A 24874-nucleotide genomic window follows, 5' to 3' on the forward strand; every position below is an offset into this window, starting at 1 on the left:
CTGCGACCAATAGGAAAAGGGGAGCCCTTCTGAACTGTCCAGAAATCCCCACCTTGGAAGCTAATGGAATAAGGCGCATTAGGAGGCAGATTGAGCGCCTAAAGCGGAAGTAAACTCCGTCTCCCTAAAACGTCCCCCTGCGAAACTGCGCCCGGGGTACATTTGGTTCCACCGGCAGGTTTCTCTCCGCGGATTCAAAACTCTCTTCAATGAGCGTCGTCTGAATTGTTGGTTGTTGTTTGCTGCTGCTGCTGCTTCTGCTTCCATGTCCGCGCTTGATAAGGTTTTCGGCGGCTGCTTGTGCAGCTATTACAGGCAAACTCCTCCTGACGCCCGAATTTACTTTGGCCCATCCGTTGCAGGAAACAAACGAAGCAAGCGCACGCCAGAGAGTCCGGTGGGGTTATAAACAGCTCGCAGATGCGCTGCGAGGCGGGTCAGGAGACACGCGTGTGAAGGCAGGCTCCTCGGAGTTATACTTTCGCCTGCCGACGACGATTGAAGGGAGCTGCGCCGCTTGACCTCAGGGAGGAGGAGCTGCAGCGGCGGCGGCCAGGCAGCAAGGCGCCCTCCCTCGCCTTTCCGCCGCCCTTCCTGCGGCCGAGCAAGAAACCGAGCTCGGCTCTTCCCCGGGGAAAGGGACCCGCCCCCCGCCGCCGCCATGCTGAGGGCTCTGCGGAGGCGCTGGGAGGCCTACAAGTACCGCTTCGTGCCCTGGATCGCGCTCAACCTCGGCCACAAGCGCAGGTGAAGGCGGCGGCGGGGGGGGGGGGCTCTTCTTCTCTCGCCCTCCGTCCCGCCGGGTCTCCATTCAGGGCAGAGCGGGAGAAGGAGGCGACCGAGAGGTCTCTCTGCCACTTGTGGCAAAAAAGTAAAAGTAAAGCCAGAAGTTCGGCGGTGTTGCCGGGAAACCAGCCTTTTCACGTGGAGTACAAGGGTTCTTCCGCAGCCGGGGCAATGGCCAAAGCAACGCGGATCCCTGGGGGCAATGGCCACTGTGGGGTCTGCTGCTGGCATGCCTGCGGAAATCCTGGCCCATCCTCTGAGCTGCCCCATTGACCCGCAAGCAGCTCCTTTAGGCTATGTGGGATTGTTCTTCTGGGGCTTGCACCGGCGCTAGGCAGCTTGGTCCAACGTTTAAATTCCCCAGGATGGGACTGCGTTTGGAGGATTTGTGGTTAAATTATAATGGTGGCTTGACCTAGGCACCTAATGTTGCTTGGAGTACTACTACTACTAGTAGAAGTAATAATAAATCATACCTTCCACAGTGAATCGATTCCCATGAGGCATGAGTGCAGGCATCAGCGGTGGGGGCTGCCCAGGGATGCCTGCAAACACCTTCCACAGCATTTCCTGTTGGGTGGTGTGGTGTTGGTGCAAGTGAAGCAGTGTGTTGACATTTTTTACATGTGCGTGTGTGCTAGGATTAAGATGCGTCCTGACTGTTCAGAGGTTTGACTTCTACAGAATAGTTTAAAAATGAACTTGATTGGACATATGTACACATAATTTTTTTAAAGGCGTCCTCCAAAGGCTATATGTAGTAACTGCTTTACCAGAGACCTTTAAAGGTAAAGGGACCCCTGACCATTAGGTCCAGTCGTGACCGACTCTGGGGTTGCGGTGCTCATCTCTCTTTATTGGCCGAGGGAGCCGGCGTACAGCTTCCAGGTCATGTGGCCAGCATGACTAAACCGCTTCTGGAGAACCAGAGCAGCGCATGGAAATGCTGTTTACCTTCCCGCTGGAGCGATACCTATTTATCTACTTGCACTTTGACATGCTTTCGAACAGCTAGGTGGCCAGAAGCAGGGACCGAGCAACAGGAGCTCACCCCGTCACGGGGATTCAAACCGCCGACCTTCTGATTGGCAAGTCCTAGGCTCTGTGCTTTAACCCACAGCGCCACCCACGTACCTTGCCAGAGACATTTACTATGGGGTAAAAGAGACTCCCTTGGTAAATCAGCCCAGTTGGAGCATATTATCATGGCCACCACCTTGAAAGCCACTAGAACCACATCAGTTTAGCAGCAGTTATAGAAGCAAGAGTTTGGCATAGAAGTTCCATGCTGACTGCTGTTTGGATTGGGTAGTGCTGAGGTCTCTTGCGATCTGTGGGTAATCTTGTATATGTTGCTTTCAGTACCTTCTCTGCCTTATGTGCTGCAGTTTGATCTGCAGATGTTAGTGAAGCAATGATTATTATCTCTGAACCATGAAAAGCTTCACTTGTGAATGTCTGCAGAAGTTAAGGGCTGGACAGCAGACCAGGTGGAATTTCTGGTCATTTGGCAACCTTAAAATGAGCATTTCTCTGACATAGCGTATTTTTCTGTCTATAAGACACCCCCATGTATAAGACACCCCCTATTTTGGGGGACTCCGATTTAAGAAAATGGGGGAAGATCTATCTGTGTATAAGACACCCCCAAATTTTGGACATTATTTTTAAGGGGGAAAACCTAGTCTTATACACAGAAAAATACAGTAATTTCGTTCTGCAATGTTGTATAATGCAGAAGAAGAAACAGGGAGCCAAAACCTAGCAAAAAATTCTGCTGATATTTGCAGACGGAAGGTTTCAGTCATGCTTTGTGAGCAGTAGAAACAACAGCTTTACTACATTTTAAATAATATAATGTGATGGGCTGATAATTAAATAGCTGGATTAACTGTTTTTTGTATAAAACGTCATTTTTCAATGTATTTCTCTCTCTCCACCACCAGAGCTAAATGTTCTCATTTAAACTTTCTTCAACCCCCCCCCCCCCCCGCCGACAATTTACCCAATAGGAATTTTGTTGTGCCCCTCAAGACCCCATATATATAATGGATGAAGACACCCCATTTAAAGAGGCTATGAACTAGTTTCTCAAGGGAAATAAGCAATTAAAACTAGAAGTGAAATATTTCTGAATATATCATATAGGGAGCTATTTTTCTTTGGGTAAGGTGTGGATTAGGTGTAATTGGTCTTTCCCCCCTCTCTAATTTCTGTAATAATAAGCAGATGCATGGAATGAATAAAGGATTAAATTGAGTCTTGGCTCTCTGGTGGAACTAATAAAATCGCAAGCTGAATACTTGTGGTTTAATGATCTCAGTGCAGCTCTTCTAATGAATCACAGCCTTGTATTCATGCAAGGAACATTTATTATTCTGTTATTTCGGTTGTCTTAATTTAGGAGAGATTTCACCTTTTGCTTAAAAGAAAAAGAACCTACAGATTCTTCTCATTAGAAGAATCAGTTTCATGTAGTGTGGAAAAACACCTGTACTTTATCATCTCCTTTGTCCATTCCTCAGTAGAGTCTTATACATAAGAATTAGCTAGACAGTTAGCGCTTCCTTTCCTTTCCCATTTCAATTGTGCTGTCAGTAGGACTGATTCTCTACTGCTACTTCCTTAAACTACTTCCAAGGAACAGTGAGCCATGCCAGACAATCAGCCTCTTGGGACACAGAGAAATCAGTGAATGTACAGCCAATTTAGAAATATAGAGCAATCTTCATGTTTAGCACATTTAATCAAAAATATGCACGGCTTTTAAATATAAAAGATGGCCATGGTTTTTAACAGAACTGTAAGTGGTTTGAAACAGTTTGAAAAGCAAGCAAGTAGTGTTTGCTACAGTTTCCAAACTCTCATTTACAACATTCCAAAATGTCTCAGTTCTGTTGTTTATTGGACTGTTGCAGAACTCTGCGGTTTGTACCAGAAGGCTCTAAAGACAAAATGGTTTCTGATGAAGATGTACTTCAAACACTCCTGAAAATTTTCACAGCTTTATTTGTAAACGACTTGAGGAGACAAGCATTTCTTCTTAGCTTTCTTCCAAAAGTTAAATCTAAATACCTGGACCTGCAGAAAGCTCAGCCTGAGACAAACCAAACAATTGATGACAGCCGTCAGAATCAAATCATCTTCAATCCAGAAGACGTTCTCCTTCACACTTTAGGATTCAGCGTTACTCGAAGGCACAGCTCACTTATTTCTGCTGGAACAGGAGTCTTTGTAACGAAAGGTTTTGTTCCCAAAGGAGCAGTTGTATCTATGTATCCTGGTACGGAAAGAATGTATTTACAAATACATAAACATATGGTGTCATTTTTTGCTGAGTCAGATCATTAGCCCGTCTTAATCAGTGTTATCATAATTGACTGTGTTTTCATGTCGCGCTGAACCATAAAAGTATTGTTTGTTAAAACATCCTGCACAAGCTGCATGCTGGCCAAATACTCCTAGTTCGTGCCTCCTTTCCTTCATTGAGGAAGCAAAACGTGGAGTGGCTGGCTTAGTGTTAGTTCAGACAAACCACAACTGAAGCCAGCTTTCTTCGCATAATGGTTTAATGGACCATACTTATGGTTGAGCATTACATGGCATTGTAGCCACTGACTGACTGCAGCTCCCCAAGGTCTCAGCAGAGGGCTCTCACGGATTGAATCCAGGAGCTTTTGCATGCGGCATGCATTCTGCCACTGAGCTGTGGCTGATCACTGAGAATCCTTAGAAGAGGATTTCTATGTTCTGTGATTGAGAAGAAACCGTTGAAACCATGAGGCAATCTGGCAAACCCGAGCCAGAAAGCTTTGAAACTTTTATTCAGAACTGTTGGGTTGGCCAGAGGGAAAAGAGGACAGTTGAAATTCCCTCTTCTACACAACTGTCAAAGGTGCAGGAGCCCTGTTCCTCTTTGAGGCCCCCTAGTGCCTGTTTCTACAGTTTAGTTTCAGTCTGTGCAAAGTTGTCACTTTATTTATGACAAGAGTCCTAACCAATGTCAACTGCCACAATGGACCACTCCTGTTGTTGGGAACACAGGAAGGGTCTTTCTTGCAGATATCTAAACCCAGGCCAGCAGATGCAGAGAGAAGTATATTTGGTTCATGTGGGGGAAGAAAGCAATATTTTGCCATCCTGGACACTGAAGTTTTGTGATCTTCTTTTTTTTAATGGTACTAATTCTACACCCACCCACTGTTGTATTTCCCAGAAAGCTTGATCTTTACATCAGGCTGAAGTTTTGTGATTTGCAGTCTTTTGTATGTGAGAAAATGGGTATATCCACTCTGTGCATTGCTTGAGACTGCCCATCTTGTTGATTGTGATTAGCTGGAATCTAAAATAGCCACTTTTGTCTCACACAGGCACAGTCTATGAAAAGTATGAGCCCATATTTTTCCAGTCCATTGGCAATCCATTTATATTTAGATGTATAGATGGGGTGCTTATTGATGGGAATGACAAGGGAATATCAAAAGTTATATACAGGTAGGTCCTTAATAGAAAAATGTCAGCCCCAAGGTTTCACCCTTTGTACTTCTCTAATAGTGTTTTTAAGTAAAACCAAAGAACCTGGAAGTTGTCTGTTTCAGGTTTTTATATGGAATAAAATGTTAGCCACAGATTTGGGAGTGAGTTTATTTTCTGGCCATAGAACATAACCTTTTTTGCAGTTGCACAGCTTTTATGTTGGTAATGTACAAGTGGTTGTCTTATTTCCCTGTGACTTTTTTAAACATTTGAAAGAAGTTAACCTTGAAGGTGGGAGAACATCTGCCAGTAAGATGGGTCTATAAAACCATATTTGACAAAACCTGTACTACTTTTACTGTAGAATATTCCATTGTTCCGTGACTCAATATTTATTTACAATTTGGAAGCTAACAGAAAAGCAGAAGCTCACGTCTGCACAAATTACTACAACAAACTAATGGCAAAGTAGTGGGTTGTGCACTGCTTTTTATGGCTGATGTTGATTTGTATCCAGTGCTTGCAGATGTGAGAATCACTTCCTTCTCTGTATACTCACTAACAATATAATGTGTCAATTGTTGATGTGCTGGTCTCGTCTATGGTACGTTTTGTGCTTTGGAAAGGACTCCACAGATTTACACAGGTTAATATAGGTATGGTGCTTGTGCCAGAAATTCACACAGTACTATATATTTATTTATAGCATGTTTACCCTGGAAAGGCTCCTAGAGTGATTTGAAAAAGATCAATAACAAACAAGATAGTCCTATCCTCAAGCTTGCAGTTTAAAAGACAAGACACAAAAGGAAAAGGGGGTAAGGAGGGAGGAGGGAGGAGGAAAACAAGCAAAATTGGACATAAACTTTTAATTTACATCTTTATTGCAGTCCAGGGAGAAAAGGAGTCAAATGAAGTTGGTTTCTCAGCAGAACTGATAAGAGTGGGCCTTGCTGCCCCATTTCAGTCTTCTGCAACCAAATGGAATGGTTGTCTGGATAAGCACAAGTTCTTGGTTGTTAAGAGTATGATTTAAATATTAAATGTCTGGCAGGTATTCTTTGCATCTGCAAATATCTGCTGCAAAGTAACATCCTTGCCATCACAGCCCGCCCTTAGACTTGAGCGAAAACCTTTTTCGTTACCAAAAGTGAAGGCACATAGCTCGGATGTGCAAGACCCACCAGATTAAATGCAGCTCATCAGCTATGTATTAAAGTCTGGCAGATGCTTGACCATTCCTTAATCTGAAGTGGAACTTATGTGCTGTGTATTCAGCTGAATGGGCAGCGTTTGATTTGCTATGTCTCAAATTCTGTAGAGGATCAAATTGTATTTGCTACTTACAGGTGCTGAATAGGATGTGGGTAATGAGTAGCATAGTCTTAGCAAATGAATTTAATTTGTGGGGTGTGTATGTACACGTGTTTGCTTTGAAAAGATACGATTGCTCAAGAAGCTGTCAAAATGGGGTTTTTAGTTAACACTGTAAGTTTTTTGCAGGTCATGCAGCAAGAGAGATCAGATTGGTCCTTTGAAAATGAGTGATGTATTTTGGCTTACAACTGGTCTGCAGAATCCACTGGCAGTGGGCCAATATGTTAACAATTGCTCACCTGGTAAGTAGGAAACAGACTTTTTCCTAGACTAGATTCAGGCACTTTAAAGACCATCATGTTGAGTTCTCCAAGGATACTTTATGGGAGATTAACTTCCGGCTCACTGCTACCAAGCTACCAGTGTTGCTTCTAATCTGCAGTTTGGGTGAATGCTTGGACCCATCTTTTAAATAGAGGGAAGTGGTACATCTCCACATAATATTTATTGTAAGGTCAGATTTACTTCATTCACATGACTACATCAATGAGGATGCTCCACATAAATGGTTTTAGAGCATCTGAACAGGGTTTCTGTTATAAACAAATATTGCGAGTGATGACTTATGTAAATAAATCCAAAAGATACATCAACTGAGAGTTGCACCAATATTAGTGCATCTCATCTTTTTCGATATTTTTCCTCTTATTTTTCCATCAGATAAAGCAGCCAATGTATGCTATCAGGAATTTGATGTACCTGAAAATTTTCCTATAGAATTTAAACAGTATCTTCCAAACATAAACTACTGTCATGAGATACGGAGGTGAGAAGTTTAATCAAATACTTGTTACAGTCTCATAGATTGGATTAAGTTTGATAATTTGACTAGCTCATTATTGTCAAATAGGTTACATATTTAAACCTTCACTTATTGGAACCTAAAGAAAGAAAAACGTGTGTGTTATGCATGTATAAGTGCATGTGCATAATAGTATCTGAAATTCCTCCACTATGCAATCTGCAGGCCCCTGAGATGTGTCGTTCTGATTGCTCTCCAAGACATTGGACCAGGAGAAGAGCTTTTCTCAAACTATTACACAATCATCAACTGAGCCTGAGGAGCCACAGATTAACCAGTTTTGGACTCCTGAGGTATTTTTTACTGAATGCATACTTGGTGGCAGTGAGGGGTTTGGTGCATCCTTTTGGCTGAGCCTTTTAAGAAAAGAAAAATTAGTGCAAAATTAGTGGTTTATGCAGTGTTAAAACAGTGCCTGCAACCATCAGTGTTCTTCAGCCTACATATTTTCTTACTATTGTATCTTAGGATTTGCTCCTGTTCCTTTATATCAATAAACTGAGTATACTTTGTAAATTTGATTGCTTTAAATCAGTGGTGGGGAACTGGATCTGACCCGTAGGCCGGATTTTTAATTACCCCACCCCACTGTGGGGCACCACCTACCTCAGGGGTAGGCAACCTAAAGCCTGGGGGCCAGATGTGGCCCAATTGCCTTCTAAATCTGGCCCACGGACAATCCGGGAATCAGCCTGTTTTTACATGAGTAGAATGTGTCCTTTTATTTAAAATGCATCTCTGAGTTATTTGTGGGGCCTGCCTGGTGTTTTTACATGAGTAGAATGTGTGCTTTTATTTAAAATGCATCTCTGGGTTATTTGTGGGGCATAGGAATTCGTTCATTCCCCCCACTCCCCCAAATATAGTCCGGCCCACCATATGGTCTGAGGGAGAGTGGACCAGCCCACGGCTGGAAAAGGTTGTTGACCCCTGACCTACTGTTAGCCACCTGACATTATAGTGATTTCAGGTGACTGAGTTATCAGGGTTCGAAGGGGATCAATGTACAGGCTGGCCAGCTTAACGGCAATTACAACCTTCCTTTGAAGATGGGCAGTCAGCTGATTGGCGCTGGGAGTGTGGTTTCAAAAGGGTGTCTGGAGAACAAGAACATTCTACTTTCAATAACCCCTGTGGATTCAAACCACTTCCTGAAAGTGGACTTCACAGGTACCTCCCTGAAGTCACCAATCCACTGAGAAATTGTTACAATAAGCCTCTTTGAACCTGCCCTCTCAGCACCGTGTCACTGCTGATCAACTATTTTGCTTCTACCTACAGACATCCGTTTGGTGGAATCACACTCCCTGCAACTCTGGATCCACACAGACATGGGAAGATGTTCCTGCATAAGTACTAGTTGACATGAACAAGTTATGCAGTTGAACAGGGCCTGCACTAGAGAATTTCCAAGTGGATTGACACCATACTTTGTACTTTCCAGGCTTGGGATTCCCAAAAACTTTTATATAGATGCATACGGCCTCTAATGGAACATAGACATTGATGGCCTTCTCCTCCATGAACTTGTATGATTTTTTAAAGCCAGTCATGTTGGGAGCCATTGCTGCATTTTACAAAAATTAATTCCATAGTGTAACTTGGTGCTGTGCACTTTATTCTATCCATCCTGAATCTTCCAACATTCAGATTCATCGGATGGCCCCAAATTTTAGAATTAGTGGGAGAGAAACCTCTCTATGCAATCAGAATGTAGTCTTGTCTGAAAATATAAATCTGGTTCTTTATGGATTAGAATCTGAACATCTGAAAACTCCTTTTAAAATAACCCTGTGTGTTCAAATATACTAAAGTGACAAATGTTGCAGAGGCATGAAAACTGTCACAAAAGAAAAAGGGTTTCCAGACATTTATTTCTGGAACTGTACACCAGGTATTAAAGTACAACAAATACAAAATAATGTTCAAAAAAATCAGTGTTTATGTACAAATATTAAAACCAATGCAACAATAGCAACTTCCTCTTGGGCATCCAATACTAAAACTGGTTGCGATTGTCACTAATTTATTTTGCTATGCACAGGGGATTCCAACCTGAATCTAGGAATGACTGGAATTACTGGTTGCTTCAGGAAGGACTGCAGACCTTAACTGTTAGCAAAAAAAAAAACTATTGAGAAGTTTTCCCGCTCACATGGAAAAATCATAACCATGATACTATGTAAATTCAGTTTCTCATTTATAGACAATGTGCTTTTAACACTGGGCAAACAGTCTTCTATTGGTCAGTTTATCCACTAGTTTACATTCAAACTTGAAATACCCACTAAAGACTTTGGTTAAAATTAAACTGTATTTCTAATACACTACTGGATCTGAAATTAACATATGGTTTTGACTTGGTTTTATAAGGAAACTGCACATATCAACCCAATCGTACACAATTTAGTATACTTCAGACAGTATTGTACAGCCTTCAAGTAAAGTCAGCCGTTTGACCATAACAAGAGGGGAAAAATAAGCATTTAAAAAGCTAACGATGAGAAGATGAAATGACTTAACAAAAGTAAAAGTATTGCTCTAATCACAGCACCAGTTACACTTCTATGTGAATCAGCTATCCTTTTCAGAATCCCTGTAGTTAAGTGATACATCTACCAAACTGCAATTGCCCATGATGGATTTTTGGTTTGTTTTTATGAAAAAGGAGAGGAGAGATAATATATTCAGCAATGAACAATGAAGTCATCACAGTTTGTTAGAAGAATTGTGCTTTACCCACATTGAATCAAGGCAATGTAGATTTCTTCATATGGTTGCAATTCTGCCATCTTCATGCTCTCCCTCAAACGCAATTCTTTTAATAAACGGTAACAAGTTCTCCATTTAAAATGTTTAACACAGAGAAAAACAGGTTAAGTCCAGCTTTTAAAAGAAAAATTCAATAAATAGCTATTTTACATGAATAAAGTCATAGTGGTACAAATTTATGAATGTCACATCAAGCATGCACAAAATGTTACTATACACAGAAGTAGTCAGAAAATATTGAAATAGATATCTAAAAAGATATGCAGAATGTACATATTTACATAATCTTGCAAATTATTGCCTCATTTTAACAAGGAATTAAAAGTAAACATTACCAGCTAGCTAGCCAACAGGCTAAATTAGATCAGCAAGTAAAATCTATTAAAACTAGCCGGAATTCATTGTTCTTTCATACCATTTCAGAATTTTGGTCAAAAGTCTTTATTAAATAACTAAAGTGTCCATTCAACTTGCTGACAATCAAAACTTTAGACGAGAAACTAGACTCTCGGTCTTCATTAAGACCCCAGCAATGCATAGATAAACTGAACGTAGTACTGCATCAGCTAATGAGAATGGGTGTTGTCATTTAAGTGCAACTGGTATAAGCATTCAGACATGGTATAATGATTTTTATACAGACCAGCCACTGTAAACCCATAAACTTGAATGTATAACACAAAAAGAATATGGCCAGTTACTTTACAAAATTATCTGTGATGAGTCGATTCAAAAACAAAAATGAACAAAGATACAGAGTTCAGCACAAATCACAGCAACAAGAAGCCGACAATTTGGCTAAAAGCATCAGAATACAACACAGGGCCAAGGCTACCCCATTATTGACTGTGTACTTATTAGAATGACAGCTTTTAGATGTATATTTCAGAACAGATCACCAACAGCAACTTTTGTCCACTGTGCTAAATTAATTTGCTAAAATGTTACGTGTGCTATATTAACTCTTTGAAGCCATCTTTGTTACAATGCCATGAAGAACACACAGCACTTTGCTGCATCTCAAACTCAGGATGTCAATGCAGTTCACAGTATGTAGAATAAATACCCTCCCTTTGAAGTATTAACTAAGGCATCTGCTTTCTCTATTTATGCAGTGCAACCATGAAATCATTACTACCAACACTGAAAAGTTTACTCTTTTCTTTAAAAAAAATTGCAATATTTTAAAAAGGAAATTAAATATACATAGTGGCCAGTGCAAAAATAGACATGTTTTACTGCATGTCAATTGTATTGTTGGAAAATTCAACATTTTTGTGTCGTTCGGGACACATTGCTAACACCTTTTGATTAATATTATAAATGACAGGCAAAGCTAGAATGAAAGGTTAAGCAATAAACATAAAACAGCTATAACAAAGATTCCTCTCCAGAACATGAAATGCAATCCAAGAAAAAAAAATACATCCATGCTTGAAGATGCTTCAAAGTTGTGTATCATCTATGAATCTAGAGTCCCTCATAAGTTTAACACATTGAACTGCAGTGCTCTGAACTTAAGGCAATTCCTAAGATGTAAACCATTAGTGGAAAATCCTAAGCTGTACCCTCACCTCTCAGTGGCCTTAAGAAAAGTTACATAACATTTGATGTTTTCACATTACACTCCTCAGAAGTGTGGACAACTTCCCCACCCCACCCCAACAGTATACTGTATCATTTCAGCCAATAGGTTTACATACAGAAATCTGTATAATTGTTTCTGTGTAAGGTAGCCATGGCCTATAATTTGGTAAGAGCATCCAAACACGTTTTTTAGACAGTGCTCCTACAGTCCTTTGTGCTAGTATCCATCAAGATGAACCTGTTGTTCTGTAAACTGAAGTGCTCTGGTTTAGTATGAGAGAAGGTTCCGCTTAAAAATATCGTATGTTTGTGCAGTTTAAATTAAAGAAACCTTTCCCTGCTTTTCATTAATTTTAATGCTACATTGAACAGGGATCAGGACTGGTACCTGTAAACAATCGCTTTTCCACTGCATCCATTACGGCAGAAGCAACTTAGACTAAAAAAGCCACTCCAATCAGTTCAGAATTTCTGTGCTGGTTTTGAGACATCAGTCTCTGTTTACAGGTTTAAAAAAGAAAGAGGAAGCAGAGCTTAAAGCTGCACCACAGAGTTCTCTTAGTCCCCAAACTCTGCTAAACGTCGTATGAAGTTTCCACATTTATGGATTGGAAAAAAGTGAAAATACTCTTGATAAATCAAGATATAGTTCTGTACATAAAGACATCACTGATGTCACATAGTTCAAACTTCCAGTGAAAGACTAAGCAAACCTGATCGTTCCCATCAAGTTTACCATAAACCACCAACAGTGTCCACTGTCTCTTCAGCTTGCTGATAAAATTCATTCTGAGTGGAGGGCAGTGTGCTGGTGTAATGCATGAGCACTAATAAAGCCATTTGTCTCGTTTGCAGATAGACTGCTAAAGTCAGCCACTGAGACTGCCATTTTGGCACTGGTAATGTGATGCGTGTGATTCTCAAAATCAACACCCAAGTTATTCACAGAAACATCATTCATATACGATTCTGGGACTGCAATTCCCATTTTTAGTCTCTTGGCAGGCCTTTCAGACTCCTCGTTGCACATGTTCATTGGGTTTAACTCGGAGTGATAAAATCCAGTCTCAAATAAATTAAAACAATCACTTTCACCATTACTAGGCAAGTTAAGCAAATCTTCTGTTACAACAGGCACATGATTAACTGCTGTCCGAGGCAAGCTGTCCAGAGGTGGGAAGGCATCATCTAAGCAGTTCACATCTGTAGAGTGGCAGACTGTGGCTACACTGTTGGTCAGTGCTAGAAGAAAGAAAAGCAATATTAGCCAAAATGTCACCATTATCCTGACATACAGCCGCAACAAGCTATTCCAAGACATCATCTGTGCACCCTTTAATTTACCTGTCAAATCATTGGCAGTGATAGAGCTCAGAATGCTTAACTGTTGGTCAGGCGTGGGCTCCGATCTGCTGTTTGACGTTATGGCTGAAGAATGTACAGCTCCACCAAGAGCTTCTGCTTCATCCACCAACCGGTCCATATAGTCCCTGGAACGACAATGATCATCTTAAGGCAAGTAATTTAACTGACTATAATCAGAGGATATGCATCTCCAGAACAGCATCAATGCAATATTATAACATGGACATGATGTTCTAGAGGAGAAAATCACAAAACACAAAAATAAAGCCTTTCAAGGACTTTGAACTTACGTGACTCCAGGATGGTGGTTGTATCTCTTTTTTCCAAATCTAGTTTGCTGTGCAAAGTAATCGTATCGTTCAGATTTCTTCCACATGTAGTAAAATGCTACACATTCAGCAACTGTTCTTGTTCTCACCTAAAAAGAATTGGCACATTTAAGTCTTGATATTGATATCCATAATAAATCTGTACATGGAAATGCCGACTTCCTTCTGAAAGAGCTGGCAAAGAAGGACCTGACTCCCCCAATAAATTAATATAATCCTGAGGGACTCATAATGTTGAATCATAGAATCGTGCCCAAATTCACATTGTGAAAGCCAACAATATTCTAAGGATTCTTAAATTGGAGAGACTTGCTTGCAGGATGTAGTAAGAAGATACTTACTACATAATACAAAAAAATTGTGGTTGGCCATTAGCATGCTGAGAGGGAACAGGGAGGATAAGGATGCCAAATTCTGGCTCATTTTGACTGGGGGCAGAATTCATAGGCTGGTTCATTGCTACAAAAACAAGAAAGTACGCCCCTGCAACTAGAGGTCTGAATCATCCAGATTCTGCTCTAGTTCCACAAGAGCTTTTCTAGTCAAAAAAAACCAAGTCATATGTAGTTTTCCGGCCATGCCTTCTTCAGAGGAGGATGTCACTTGTGGCCCTCCAGATCCTGTTGAACTTTAACTCCCATCACCCTCTGATAGGATAGCCAATTGCCAGGAATGATGGGAGTTACAGTTCACCAACATATGGAGAACCACAGGTTCCCCTTCCCTGTCACAAAGGTTTCTTATTAAAAACCACTGAAAGCACCTGGAATCATGGATAAAGGGAAAAGTTATGACACACTTTCTGAAAACCATCCTCTCCTGGGTCTTGGGATGGAGAAATAGCAGGAATAGATTTAGAAAAAGGAACATGTCTATAAACACAACTCTGAGCTTGGTAGACAAGCCTCCTTCCCATTTGGATGAAGAGGCTGTCTTATTGCTCCATGTGGCCTGCTTCCTCCTGTTTCCAGATTGGCAGATGATATCAGGGGAACAAAAAAGGTAGCGGCACTAAGTTGACTTTGTGCACCACTGAGACATCTTCCAACCAGCTGCTGGGATAAGCATATGAATGAATTGGTCCCTCCGTTAACAGTAATGGGCCAGCAACCCTGGAGAGGAAATGAGGGATCAACTGCATAGAGAAAAAGATTTTTTTCCTTCCAGTAGCACCTTAAAGACCAACTAAGTTAGTTCTTGGTATGAGCTTTCGTGTGCATGCACACTTCTTCAGATACACTGAAACAGAAGTTGCCAGATCCTTCTATATAGTGAGAAGGTGGGGAGGGGTATTACTCAGAAGGGTGGTGGGAATGGGTGATTGGCAGATAGCTGTGATGAGCCTGTTGACGACTCTTAACGACTGCAATAGGTCTTACAGGAAAAAGCAAGGGGTGAGAAGGTGAAAAATGGCTTTGCTTTTTCCTGTAAGACCTATTGCAGTCGTTAAGAGTCGTCAACAGGCTCATCACAGCTATCTGCCAATCACCCATTCCCACCACCCTTCTGAGTAATACCCCTCCCCACCTTCTCACTATATAGAAGGATCTGGCAACTTCTGTTTCAGTGTATCTGAAGAAGTGTGCATGCACACGAAAGCTCATACCAAGAACTAACTTAGTTGGTCTTTAAGGTGCTACTGGAAGGAAAAAAAATTTTTTTGTTTTGACTGTGGCAGACCAACACGGCTACCTATCTGTAATAGAGAAAAAGATTATACACAATTTTGAAAATCTAGCCATGACCAAGCCACAGAATCCAGCAAATCAGGAAACCCAGGAAATGGCTCTTAGCTAGCTAATAAATTGCTAAGTCCATCAAACCCAACAATGCTTCTGTGGTAAAGAAGGGCCACAATCCACCTGAGGGTTAGAAAATTAACTCATCATGCCTCATATTTTACTTGCTGCTTTTATAATGTTATGTCATCCATGAGTCCCGAGAAAATATCAACAAAAAGTTTTTATTTATTGTGCATTAACAAATTTGTTGTGGAATAAGCATTTATGAGCCAGAGCCCACTTTGTCAAATGCATCTAACTTGGTCATCAGCAAATATCAACTTTCTGATTTCAGAACAAAAGCAGAAGTAGTTACTAGTGATGCAGAACAGCTGTAGTAAACTAGATATTTTTCCTCCTTTCACCTAAAACAATAATTTAGTTCTTGTATAAGGTAATGCAATAGCAGCAGAGTAAATGAATACAGAATCAAGTTTGTTTGCTTTTTAAAAAAGTATAAACATGCACAGTAATGACATTCCACTACAGACTGCTTCATACATAGAGGCTGACTCATTTACTAAATGAACAGATTTACAACGTTTGTAATACATTTAACATGCCAATGGCCAGTCAGTAACAATATGCTGTCTATACATCTCCAATTTTAAAAACACAAGCACCATTTGTTTCATTTATTTGTATATCAACATACCTTATTTTTTTGTATGAGATGAAAATCTTTCCCATAAATCAGAAGTGCATGTTCAAAGTTTCTACATTCTTCTTCTGTCCAGGCTGTCATCTCTTAAGAAGGACAGAAAGGACAATTAAGATTGATGGTCTGTTCAAATTAATAGCCATTCCACCCTCCAGCACTTGGACAGCAAAGAAAACTTCACCCACCCGGTAGTAGCAGTCCACAAGTGGAAAGCTCACACCTAGCAGTAAGAAGACCATAGGTGCAGAACTACATATGTTACTCCATTTGGGTTCATGGGAAGCAAGCTTATTCTGGACTACACAGTTTTTGCTTCTTTTTTAAAAAAGTGCAACATACTCATATTCTTATGGGGTGCTCAGCTATTAGCTCTATTGTACTACTTTTGTGCAACCAATGACAATCATATTTATGGCTATTTTAGTACAAGCTCAAGACAAATAATAATAATGCTAATTTGCATTACCTGAAAAATAGAGCTTAAGACCCAGAGCTCCTATGAGTAAAATTCCACTCACAGGATGCTCCTGCTGTATGAAAAGGAGAAGGCAATTTTTGCCAATTCTTCCTTTCACACTTACTGAAAAGGTGTTTGGAGAGTTGAGGATACAGGATGGAAATAAAGGAGCAAGGTGCCTGACTCTGTTAACTCATTGAAGGTAGAATCAGAACCGGAAGTTGAAGGATGATTACGTCCACTTCTGGCTGGCCACAGAAAATTTCAAGAATGCCTTTTGACTGCCTCCACAAGGAGTTAAGTCCTCTGCTGCCCAAGAATGAATTGTCTTCCAATATCTAATTACATGAACATTCCAGCTGTTACTGCTGGCAGTAAAAATGATCTGTTCTACTGTTACAAACTGTTGAGGAACTGGGGTAGATGACTTGCCACCTCAACTCATTTCTGCACTTTTCAACTTAAAACAATTTAAACCATTCTTATAGCACAATCATATGTTTGTTTACTCTGAAGTAAGCTCCATAGAGTTCAATGGACTTACTCCCACTTAAGTGAGGAAAGGTTTGTAGCTTTAAACTATTTGCAGTGATTTCTTACCTTGAGATGCCTTTCCGTTGGAGCAATATCTCTCAATTGCTTCTTTTACGTTGTGGTTACATTTGAAAAGTTCATAGAGTGCCTAGGTGAGATTAAAATATTTATTGTTAAAAGAAGTCAAAAGTATACAGTAGAATGGTTATACTCCCACACCAGCCAAAAATTGTTTACTTTATTATAGTGCAATTTCTCAAGAAGAAGAAGAAGAAGAGTTTGGATTTGATATCCCGCCTTTCACTCCCCTTCAGGAGTCTCAAAGCGGCTAACAATCTCCTTTCCCTTCCTCCCCCACAACAAACACTCTGTGAGGTAAGTGGGGTTGAGAGACTTCAAAGAAGTGTGACTGGCCCAAGGTCACCCAGCAGCTGCATGTGGAGGAGCGGAGACACGAACCCAGTTCCCCAGATTAGTTGACTACCGCTCTTAACCACTACACCACACTGGCTCTCAAAATATTTATCATTAATATAAAGATTATATGAACACCAGAACAGGGCTGTGTCCAGTGGTTTCTCTCTGCCAGAACAAGGGCTCTTGCACTGGCAGACAGGTGCGTTTGAAAATTGTGCAAGAGGAATCCAATGCAATAGTTAGGCTAGCGGAAACTCACTTGTGCAACAGATTTCCCAATCTACTGTGCAACGAAGTAACCAGCAACAAGTTTGTATGTTATCTTGCACAACAATGTCCTGCTGGCACAAAACATTTTGCCAACAAGTGTACCTCTACACAACTCTAACTACATTGGAGACAACCCAGTGTCCAAAGATATTGTGCCTCGTGAGAATTACAAAGCCATAAAGAATGGTGGTTGCTGCTGGTTACATCTGAAGAAGTTTCCTAAAAGCTCAAACTAGGGATTTTAAGATATGGAAAGCAGCAAACACACATAAAGGTATGAAAGACCGTTGCCTCAAAGCACTTGGAGAGGAGGAGTGCTGGGGAGCCCTGACTGGCTGTACCTGCCACCATACATTTGCTGTGTGTATGGGGATGGATCTGAATTCAAATTATGACAATCCATTAGCGAAACAAACCAATTTGAGCTTTTGGTAAATTTACTCTGAGCCCCTTTCAAAACCTATTTATTTTTAAATGACAGTAAGATTTTCATCACCCAAGAATAAGGATCCTTGGGGGGAAGGGAAGAGGGTAAGGATATTTCATTTATTTTTGAAATATTCTGACATGTCATAGCATAAATTTAAGTGTGATGAAAATAAGCCATTCTTGCAATTGTTTATTAATATAAATGTATCAAAATGTAGGTTCAAATCAAATGAAAGCAAAAAGATTTGAGTGGTCTTTTCTTGTAACATAAGCAGAGAAAAGCCCTAGGCAGGCAATATATGTTCAGGTAAGAAACATACCTGTTCATTATCCCTTGTATGCATTCCCTCAGGAATTCTGCCAATCGTTTTTTCATTTCCAGTTCTTAAAGAGGTCTCAAAAAGGTACTCTCTAACTTTATTTTCTGAAATCATATCAGGCTGCCAAAGTAGCTGGTCTTCATTTTTATATGCTGTGAAGAAAAATCATTGGAACACAAATGATAGGAAATACTCTTCAGTAACATACAAGCAAAATATTGTGAAAATAAGAGCATATTGGCCACAAAAATAAAGATGTAAGAGACTTAGCCATTAGACAGATCGTGTAAAAGAGAGCTAATGAAAAGCAAACATCCTTTAAAACTATTGGTGAGTAATCATCCTCCACAAAATGTCAAATGGGGCAAATGAAATGGGTATAATACTTGTCAAACCTAATAATCAAAAGTTGCAATTAACTTTTTCAGGTGACTCTCACCAAGAAACACATGCAGAACTTCAGACATGCTAAAATTAGAATATTAAAGGCCAGATTTAACTAATTACTCCCACTAGTGTAAGCCCACACAAGGACAGTGATTTCCCCCCTCTCCTCCTCCCATGTCCCCCCGCCAAATTGGCTTGGGGTGTGTGCCAGGAGAACCCCCAAAACAGCATGCATAGAGAGGAAAGGGGTGATCATTCTATCTCACAAGTTGAAATGTTTGTACTAATGAAATGATTGCTATAGTGCTGTGTTGAGTTCTTACCTAAGTGGTTTCTATGCCTTTTTCCTTAACATCTGAATAATATACATCAGCATTAAGACTGAGCAATCATATTTAAGATGCATTTACACGTAGTCGAGTAAAAACAATGTCAAAGTTAAAGTTTGAATTTGTTTAAATGTAACATTTAAGCCACACTTTAAAGATTTTAACTATAAATCAAAATTTAAGAAAAATAATAAATATTGCAGTTCAACCACTTTGGGTTATTGAAAAAACTTCTCAGGTTTTATTCAGCACATAAAAGGAATATTGTGTACTCTTTATAAAACTGTGTTTACTAATCTCACTTAAGCTTAGCACTTAGTTTTATGAAGATAAAATCTAATTCTGAACAGAAGCTCTGATGATTCATTGCTTTCCGGGCACAATTCAAGGCCATAGTTTTAATCAACATAATCCCAAGAAGCCTTCACCTCGGTATGGCTCCCCTTTATCACATACACAGCCCAACAAGACAACAACAAGAATCCACCAACAGCATACGAATGAATATGGCTAACCTGATCCAAAAACACACACCCCAAACTCACACATGAAAACAAAGTTCACCGCAGCCAATCACAAACAAACAACCACACCCTGGGCCAACCCCAACCTCTCTCACCACCAAAGGTACACAAGTGAATAGCAGAGAACCTGCACAAGCGACGCTGACACAAAACCCCACACATACATTAAATGGAACGCCCTCCCACCAGATGTCAAAGAGAAAAACAACTACCAGACTTTTAGAAGACATCTGAAGGCAGCCCTGTTTAGGGAAGCTTTTAATGTTTAATAGGTTATTGTATTTTAATATTCTGTTGGAAGCAGCCCAGAGTGGCTGGGGAAACCCAGCCAGATGGGTGGGGTATAAATAATAAATTAGTAGTAGTAGTAGTACAGTGGTACCTCGGGTTAAGAACTTAATTCGTTCTGGAGGTCCATTCTTAACCTGAAACTGTTCTTAACCTGAAGCACCACTTTAGCTAATGGGGCCTCCTGCTGCTGCCGCGCTGCTGGAGCACAATTTCTGTTCTCACCCTGAAGCAAAGTTCTTAACCCGAGGTACTATCTCTGGGTTAGCAGACTCTGTAACCTGAAGCATCTGTAACCCAAAGTACCACTGTAGTAGTAGTAGTAAAATAGAAACATTGCTACCCGACCCCACCCCCACCCACCATGGCCCCCTCCACCTCTTCCCCCCTTTTCTTCTTAATGTAACACTAATGTCTCAACAAATGAAACTGATCTGTAGAAAATGAAACTTGAAAAAAGAGACATTGAACATACTTCTGTAAATCAAGAAATCTTTAATAAAAACACATTTTTTAAAAAACATAGTCCCAATAAGCCTGAAACCCACAAAACATTAGGGAGCACACCGAGATGCCTCCTATTGGGAAGACCTGCTCCAAATACCCTACGTGGTACTAAATCAGAGAGGAGCACAGCTTTCATTAATGTGCCACCAATCTTCTCCTTACTGGAGAAGCCTGAGAGAACATGACGTGGCAAATTGTGGGGGGGGGGGGCGGGGCGGGGTACAATGACAGACAGAAGACTAATGGCCACACACTCTGAGGGGAAATAAACCACAAGACCTTTAAACACAGCCAGGAAACACTTGAAGCAAGCTAAGCATGGAGGCACACCACTCACATACACATCCAACACGCAAGACGCACAAGCTATTCAGCAATTAAATCAGGCCAGAAGAGCAGGTGCAACATACAAGTCTGCTTTAAGCAAGACAGGAAAATGGACTGTCACTTCAAGGGGAGGGATGCCTCAAAGATTCCATCAGACGGCCTTTAGGTAACAAGGACTGCTCTCACGTGATTCAAAAAAAGATACCAAAATTCAAAAAGAGATACCCATTCAAAAAAAGATACCATGCTGCAAGGCTGCCAACAACCCTCTCCCCCTTGCCGGGACTACAAGGAACTGTTGCTGTATGGCAGAACTGCACTGGTGCCAAAATGCTAGCACCTCATTCTATGTTACTAAATCAACAGCCCAGAAAATCTGTGTTAGCCATCTTCCACATATCTTTGCCCGACTAAATGCTGTTACAAATACTGTATTGTTACAAATACAATCTTCAGTGTCGGCCGGCAGTAAAGGGTGTGCTAGCTGTGACATTCAAAGTGATTTTTTCCCATGGGAAGTTTTGCTGTGTTCTACAAATATTTTTGCATTCTTTGCCCTCTGTTTACAAGTTTATGGAAGGCAACCTTGAGTCTAGCTTTCATGTATCTAAGAATAAATAATGAGATGATTGCACCTGCTTCTGTACTACTTTTCAGAAAACAAAGTGCTTCATAATACACCAGTAAGACTCAAAACAACCCTGTGAATTAGAGATAAGGCTGAGATAGTAAAACACAGCTGGTGAGCTCCATGGATGAGTGATACTTTAGAACTGGATGTCCAGGATCCAAATGCATTACTCCATTCCCTGCACTGCCATGGCCCTTTGACATTCTACCCTGAGAGTATTGCAACTACAACTTTCCAAAATGCAATTTTCAAATCTTGATACAACAGTCACAAGGCAGTGTACAAGTTTAAACAATATAATCATTAATCAAGAAAAATAATGAGAACTCACCCTTTTCATCATTGCTGCTGCTCTTGCCCAAATAAGGTGGAATTTCTGCTTGGTACTGTGCACCAATCATTATTTCCTGAAGAAACATTTTTTTCAAAGTATTTAATTATACGTTTATTCATATATAGCTCTCAAAAAAACAATTGTAAACTAAATGGTGATTATCTAAACACCATCTTCTCTCCTTGCACAACATCCAACTTTCTCACTTCCAAGAATACAAAGGGGAAGCAACAATATTTCTTTTGAGAGCTGCCAATCCCCTTGACTTCTGTAGGAGCCTTCACAGGGGCTGCTACTGGGAGGGGTAGCTAAAAGCTTACACAGGCAAGCAGAACACTGCCCATGATGCCCCAAAGCAGCATCAAATGTAAGTCCAGGGAAATGCATATTTCATATATTTTAATTTCAGTCTTTATGTATCCAAGATATGCGGCTCAGTTTAGTTATTTAAGTACAGTGGTGCCTCGCAAGACGAAATTAATTCGTTCCGCAAGTTTTTTCTTCTTGCGAGTTTTTCGTCTTGCGAAGCACGGTTTCCCATAGGAATGCATTGAAAATCAATTAATGCGTTCCTATGGAGACCGCTTGCCAGGCTGGCGGTGCGGAGAAGGGCTTTTCTCCCCACCGCAAGCCTTCAGGACAGGTCCGGGAACAGAGGGGAAGGTGCGCAGCGCTTCTCCTCTGTTCCCGGGGCTTGCGGTGGGAGGAGGGTTTTTCCTCCCCACCGCCAACATTCAGAACAGCATTCTGAATGTTGGCGGTGGGAAGGAAAACCCTCCTCCCACCGCAAGTCTTCAGGACAGCCATCCGAAGGCTGGCGCGGGGAGAAGGTCTCTCCGCCCCACCGCCAACCTTCGGAGGAGCCTTCCGAAGGCTGGCGGCGGGAGGAGGTCTCTCCGCCCCACCGCCAGCCTTCGGAGCAGCCTTCCAAAGGCTGGCGGTGGGGCGGAGAGACCTCCTCCCGCCGCCAGCCTTCGGAGCAGCCTTCCAAAGGCTGGCGGCGGGAGGAGGTCTCTCCGCCCCACCGCCAGCCTTGGGAGGAGCCTTCTGAAGGCTGGCGGTGGGAGGAGGTCTCTCCGCCCCACCGCCAGCCTTGGGAGGAGCCTTCCGAAGGCTGGCGGTGGGAGGTCTCTACGCCCCACCGCCAGCCTTCGGAGGAGGTCCGAGGACAGTGGGGAAGACGCGCTGCGCTTCCCCGCTGTCCTGGAGATTTCCCTATGGGCTTTCGTCTTGCGAAGGAAGCCCATAGGGAAATTCGTCTTGCGAAGCGCATCGAAAAACAGAAAACCCTTTCGTCTAGCGGGTTTTTCGTCTTGCGAGGCGTTCGTCTTGCGGGGCACCACTGTATGTTTAAATCTACTAGTGTGGGTCATTCTAAGGGTTACCTTCCGCAAATCTTCAGATGAATTCCCCGCATCCACTTCCACATCTTCACCATCAGATTCTTTATCACCATCACATGTAGTATTTGCTTTTTATAATGGAAAACGAACAAGTCTTAATTCAGGCATATTTAACAACTTGAATTTCGCATACTGCAACGTAAGTAGTTCCGAGAACAGTTTTTTATAGTTTTGTTTTGGGCACTAGACAGCAAAATCATCAGTTACATTCCGCTGCACAAAAAGGGTAGGCATCAGAGTCTGACAGGGTAATCCTCTGGATTGTATTAAACAAAGTCCTACTCAGAGTAGACTCACTGATATGAATGAACTTAAGTTAATCCTGTCCATTCACTTCAAGGACTAGCACTGAATACCACCCAATGTCTACTCTGGTGTTAGTCCTACTGAGTAATGTAGAATTTACTCCCAGGTTAAACATGTCTAGAAAAGCTAACCTGTGTGGTCTTCCAGATGTTGGGACTCCTTCCATCAGCCCCAGTCAGCAGGGCCAGTAGTTAGGGTTGATGGGAGGTAAAGTCCAGCAACATTCAGACAGCCACAGGGTAGTCAAAGCTGGAGTAAAGGAGTGCAGCTTAAGTCCAGAACCATGATTCAGAAGGCTGAGGACATTAGCGCTTTCAGATGATCAATTACCAAATGCATGTACACCAGCCTCTACAGAACTCTGTAAACCAAAATTACATTTCCCACTGCTCTCTTTCATTGTGTTTCTCGTCTTACTTAAATTGTAAAGCGGAGGGCATGGCCCCTGCATTTTACACTGCTTTATGCACAGTGCTCTGTTTACATAGGTTTATTAGAAATATCACATTTCAGTTTAAAGCAATACAAAGTATGCCAGTGATTAAATGAAAATTGGATTGCTCTAATGTTTTCTGTGCCTGCTGCTCCCAATTTGCACACGAAGAAGTATTTATTCAGATAAGTTAAAATGCACAGTAAGTGGCTGATAAAAGGAACTGCAACAAATTCCTGTGACAATTTTTTCTCCAGCAAGGCACCACAAAAGAATAATAAGAGAGGGGGAGACATATGTAATACTGACCCTATTAAATGATCTTCAGTAATTTCCACACTATAGTTTCTTTCACTATCTGGAGGTTTGCAAGTTCAAAACACATGAATAAAGTGTTTCAGGATAGTTTTATGAATTTTGGTTACCAATAACCCCTCCTCTAGAGCATACGTGTCAAAAAGGATTTGTGATTATTCCTAACATACTAAGAATTATTCTTCCTGAAAATGAAGCATGGTCACAGATGCACACTTGTTCACCAACTCTGCCATGGCACCCATTTTTTAGATAAATTAAAGTTATGCAGTTTGTTGAAAGTCTACTAGGTGGTGTGGTTAGTACTTCTGCACTGCTGCAACATTAAATTTCACACTTTTATCTCACAACCATGTGATTTACCAGTACAAAATGGACCATGTGTAGACCAAAAGCCTATCCTGCCTTGGCTGCATTTGAAATAATTGAGTGCAACAAGCCGAGACAGAATATGTTCCTTCAGTTAGAGAGCAAAATGCATGACTGAATCAATCTCACAGTCCTAATAAAAAAAATTTTTTTTTCTCCTTCCAGTAGCACCTTAAAGACCAACTAAGTTAGTTCTTGGTATGAGCTTTCGTGTGCATGCACACTTCTTCAGATACAGTATCTGAAGAAGTGTGCATGCACACGAAAGCTCATACCAAGAACTAACTTAGTTGGTCTTTAAGGTGCTACTGGAAGGGAAAAAAAAAAAAAATTGTTTTGACTATGGCAGACCAACACG

The 24874-nt window shown here is 41.2% G+C and overlaps 2 protein-coding genes across 4 annotated transcripts in view; one reads left to right on the plus strand and one right to left on the minus strand.

Moving 5' to 3' along the window:
• Window positions 1-9787, plus strand: SETD9 (SET domain containing 9). Its single transcript, XM_083576272.1, has 7 exons — window positions 1-747; window positions 3705-4069; window positions 5157-5280; window positions 6766-6881; window positions 7300-7405; window positions 7607-7734; window positions 8723-9787. Exons 1-6 carry the CDS (start codon window positions 662-664, stop codon window positions 7692-7694), a joined length of 885 nt encoding a protein of 294 aa, XP_083432398.1. The 5' UTR covers window positions 1-661; the 3' UTR covers window positions 7695-7734; window positions 8723-9787.
• Window positions 9297-24874, minus strand: part of MIER3 (MIER family member 3) — a 21592-nt gene continuing 6014 nt past the window's right edge. For all 3 annotated transcript variants that reach the window (XM_083576191.1, XM_083576190.1, XM_083576192.1), the window contains exons 6-13: window positions 23076-23161; window positions 21688-21763; window positions 18364-18515; window positions 16994-17075; window positions 15931-16022; window positions 13456-13583; window positions 13145-13290; window positions 9297-13042 (exon numbers count right to left, since the gene is read on the minus strand). In XM_083576191.1, coding sequence (XP_083432317.1) covers window positions 12585-13042; window positions 13145-13290; window positions 13456-13583; window positions 15931-16022; window positions 16994-17075; window positions 18364-18515; window positions 21688-21763; window positions 23076-23161 — 1220 coding nt within the window. In that variant the 3' untranslated portion in view covers window positions 9297-12584. The remainder of the gene's footprint in view (window positions 13043-13144; window positions 13291-13455; window positions 13584-15930; window positions 16023-16993; window positions 17076-18363; window positions 18516-21687; window positions 21764-23075; window positions 23162-24874) is intronic.

This window comes from Podarcis filfolensis (assembly GCF_964270895.1).
Source record: "Podarcis filfolensis genome assembly, chromosome: 11".
Lineage (NCBI taxonomy): Eukaryota > Metazoa > Chordata > Lepidosauria > Squamata > Lacertidae > Podarcis > Podarcis filfolensis.

Excerpts from the sequence above, each read along its gene's own strand:
- SETD9 (XM_083576272.1), top strand. The coding sequence starts at position 662 with ATGCTGAGGGCTCTGCGGAGGCGCTGGGAGGCCTACAAGTACCGCTTC. Across the intron at positions 4,070-5,156 it reads AGTTGTATCTATGTATCCTG|GCACAGTCTATGAAAAGTAT; the intron begins GTACGGAAAGAA and ends TGTCTCACACAG. Across the intron at positions 5,281-6,765 it reads ATATCAAAAGTTATATACAG|GTCATGCAGCAAGAGAGATC; the intron begins GTAGGTCCTTAA and ends AGTTTTTTGCAG.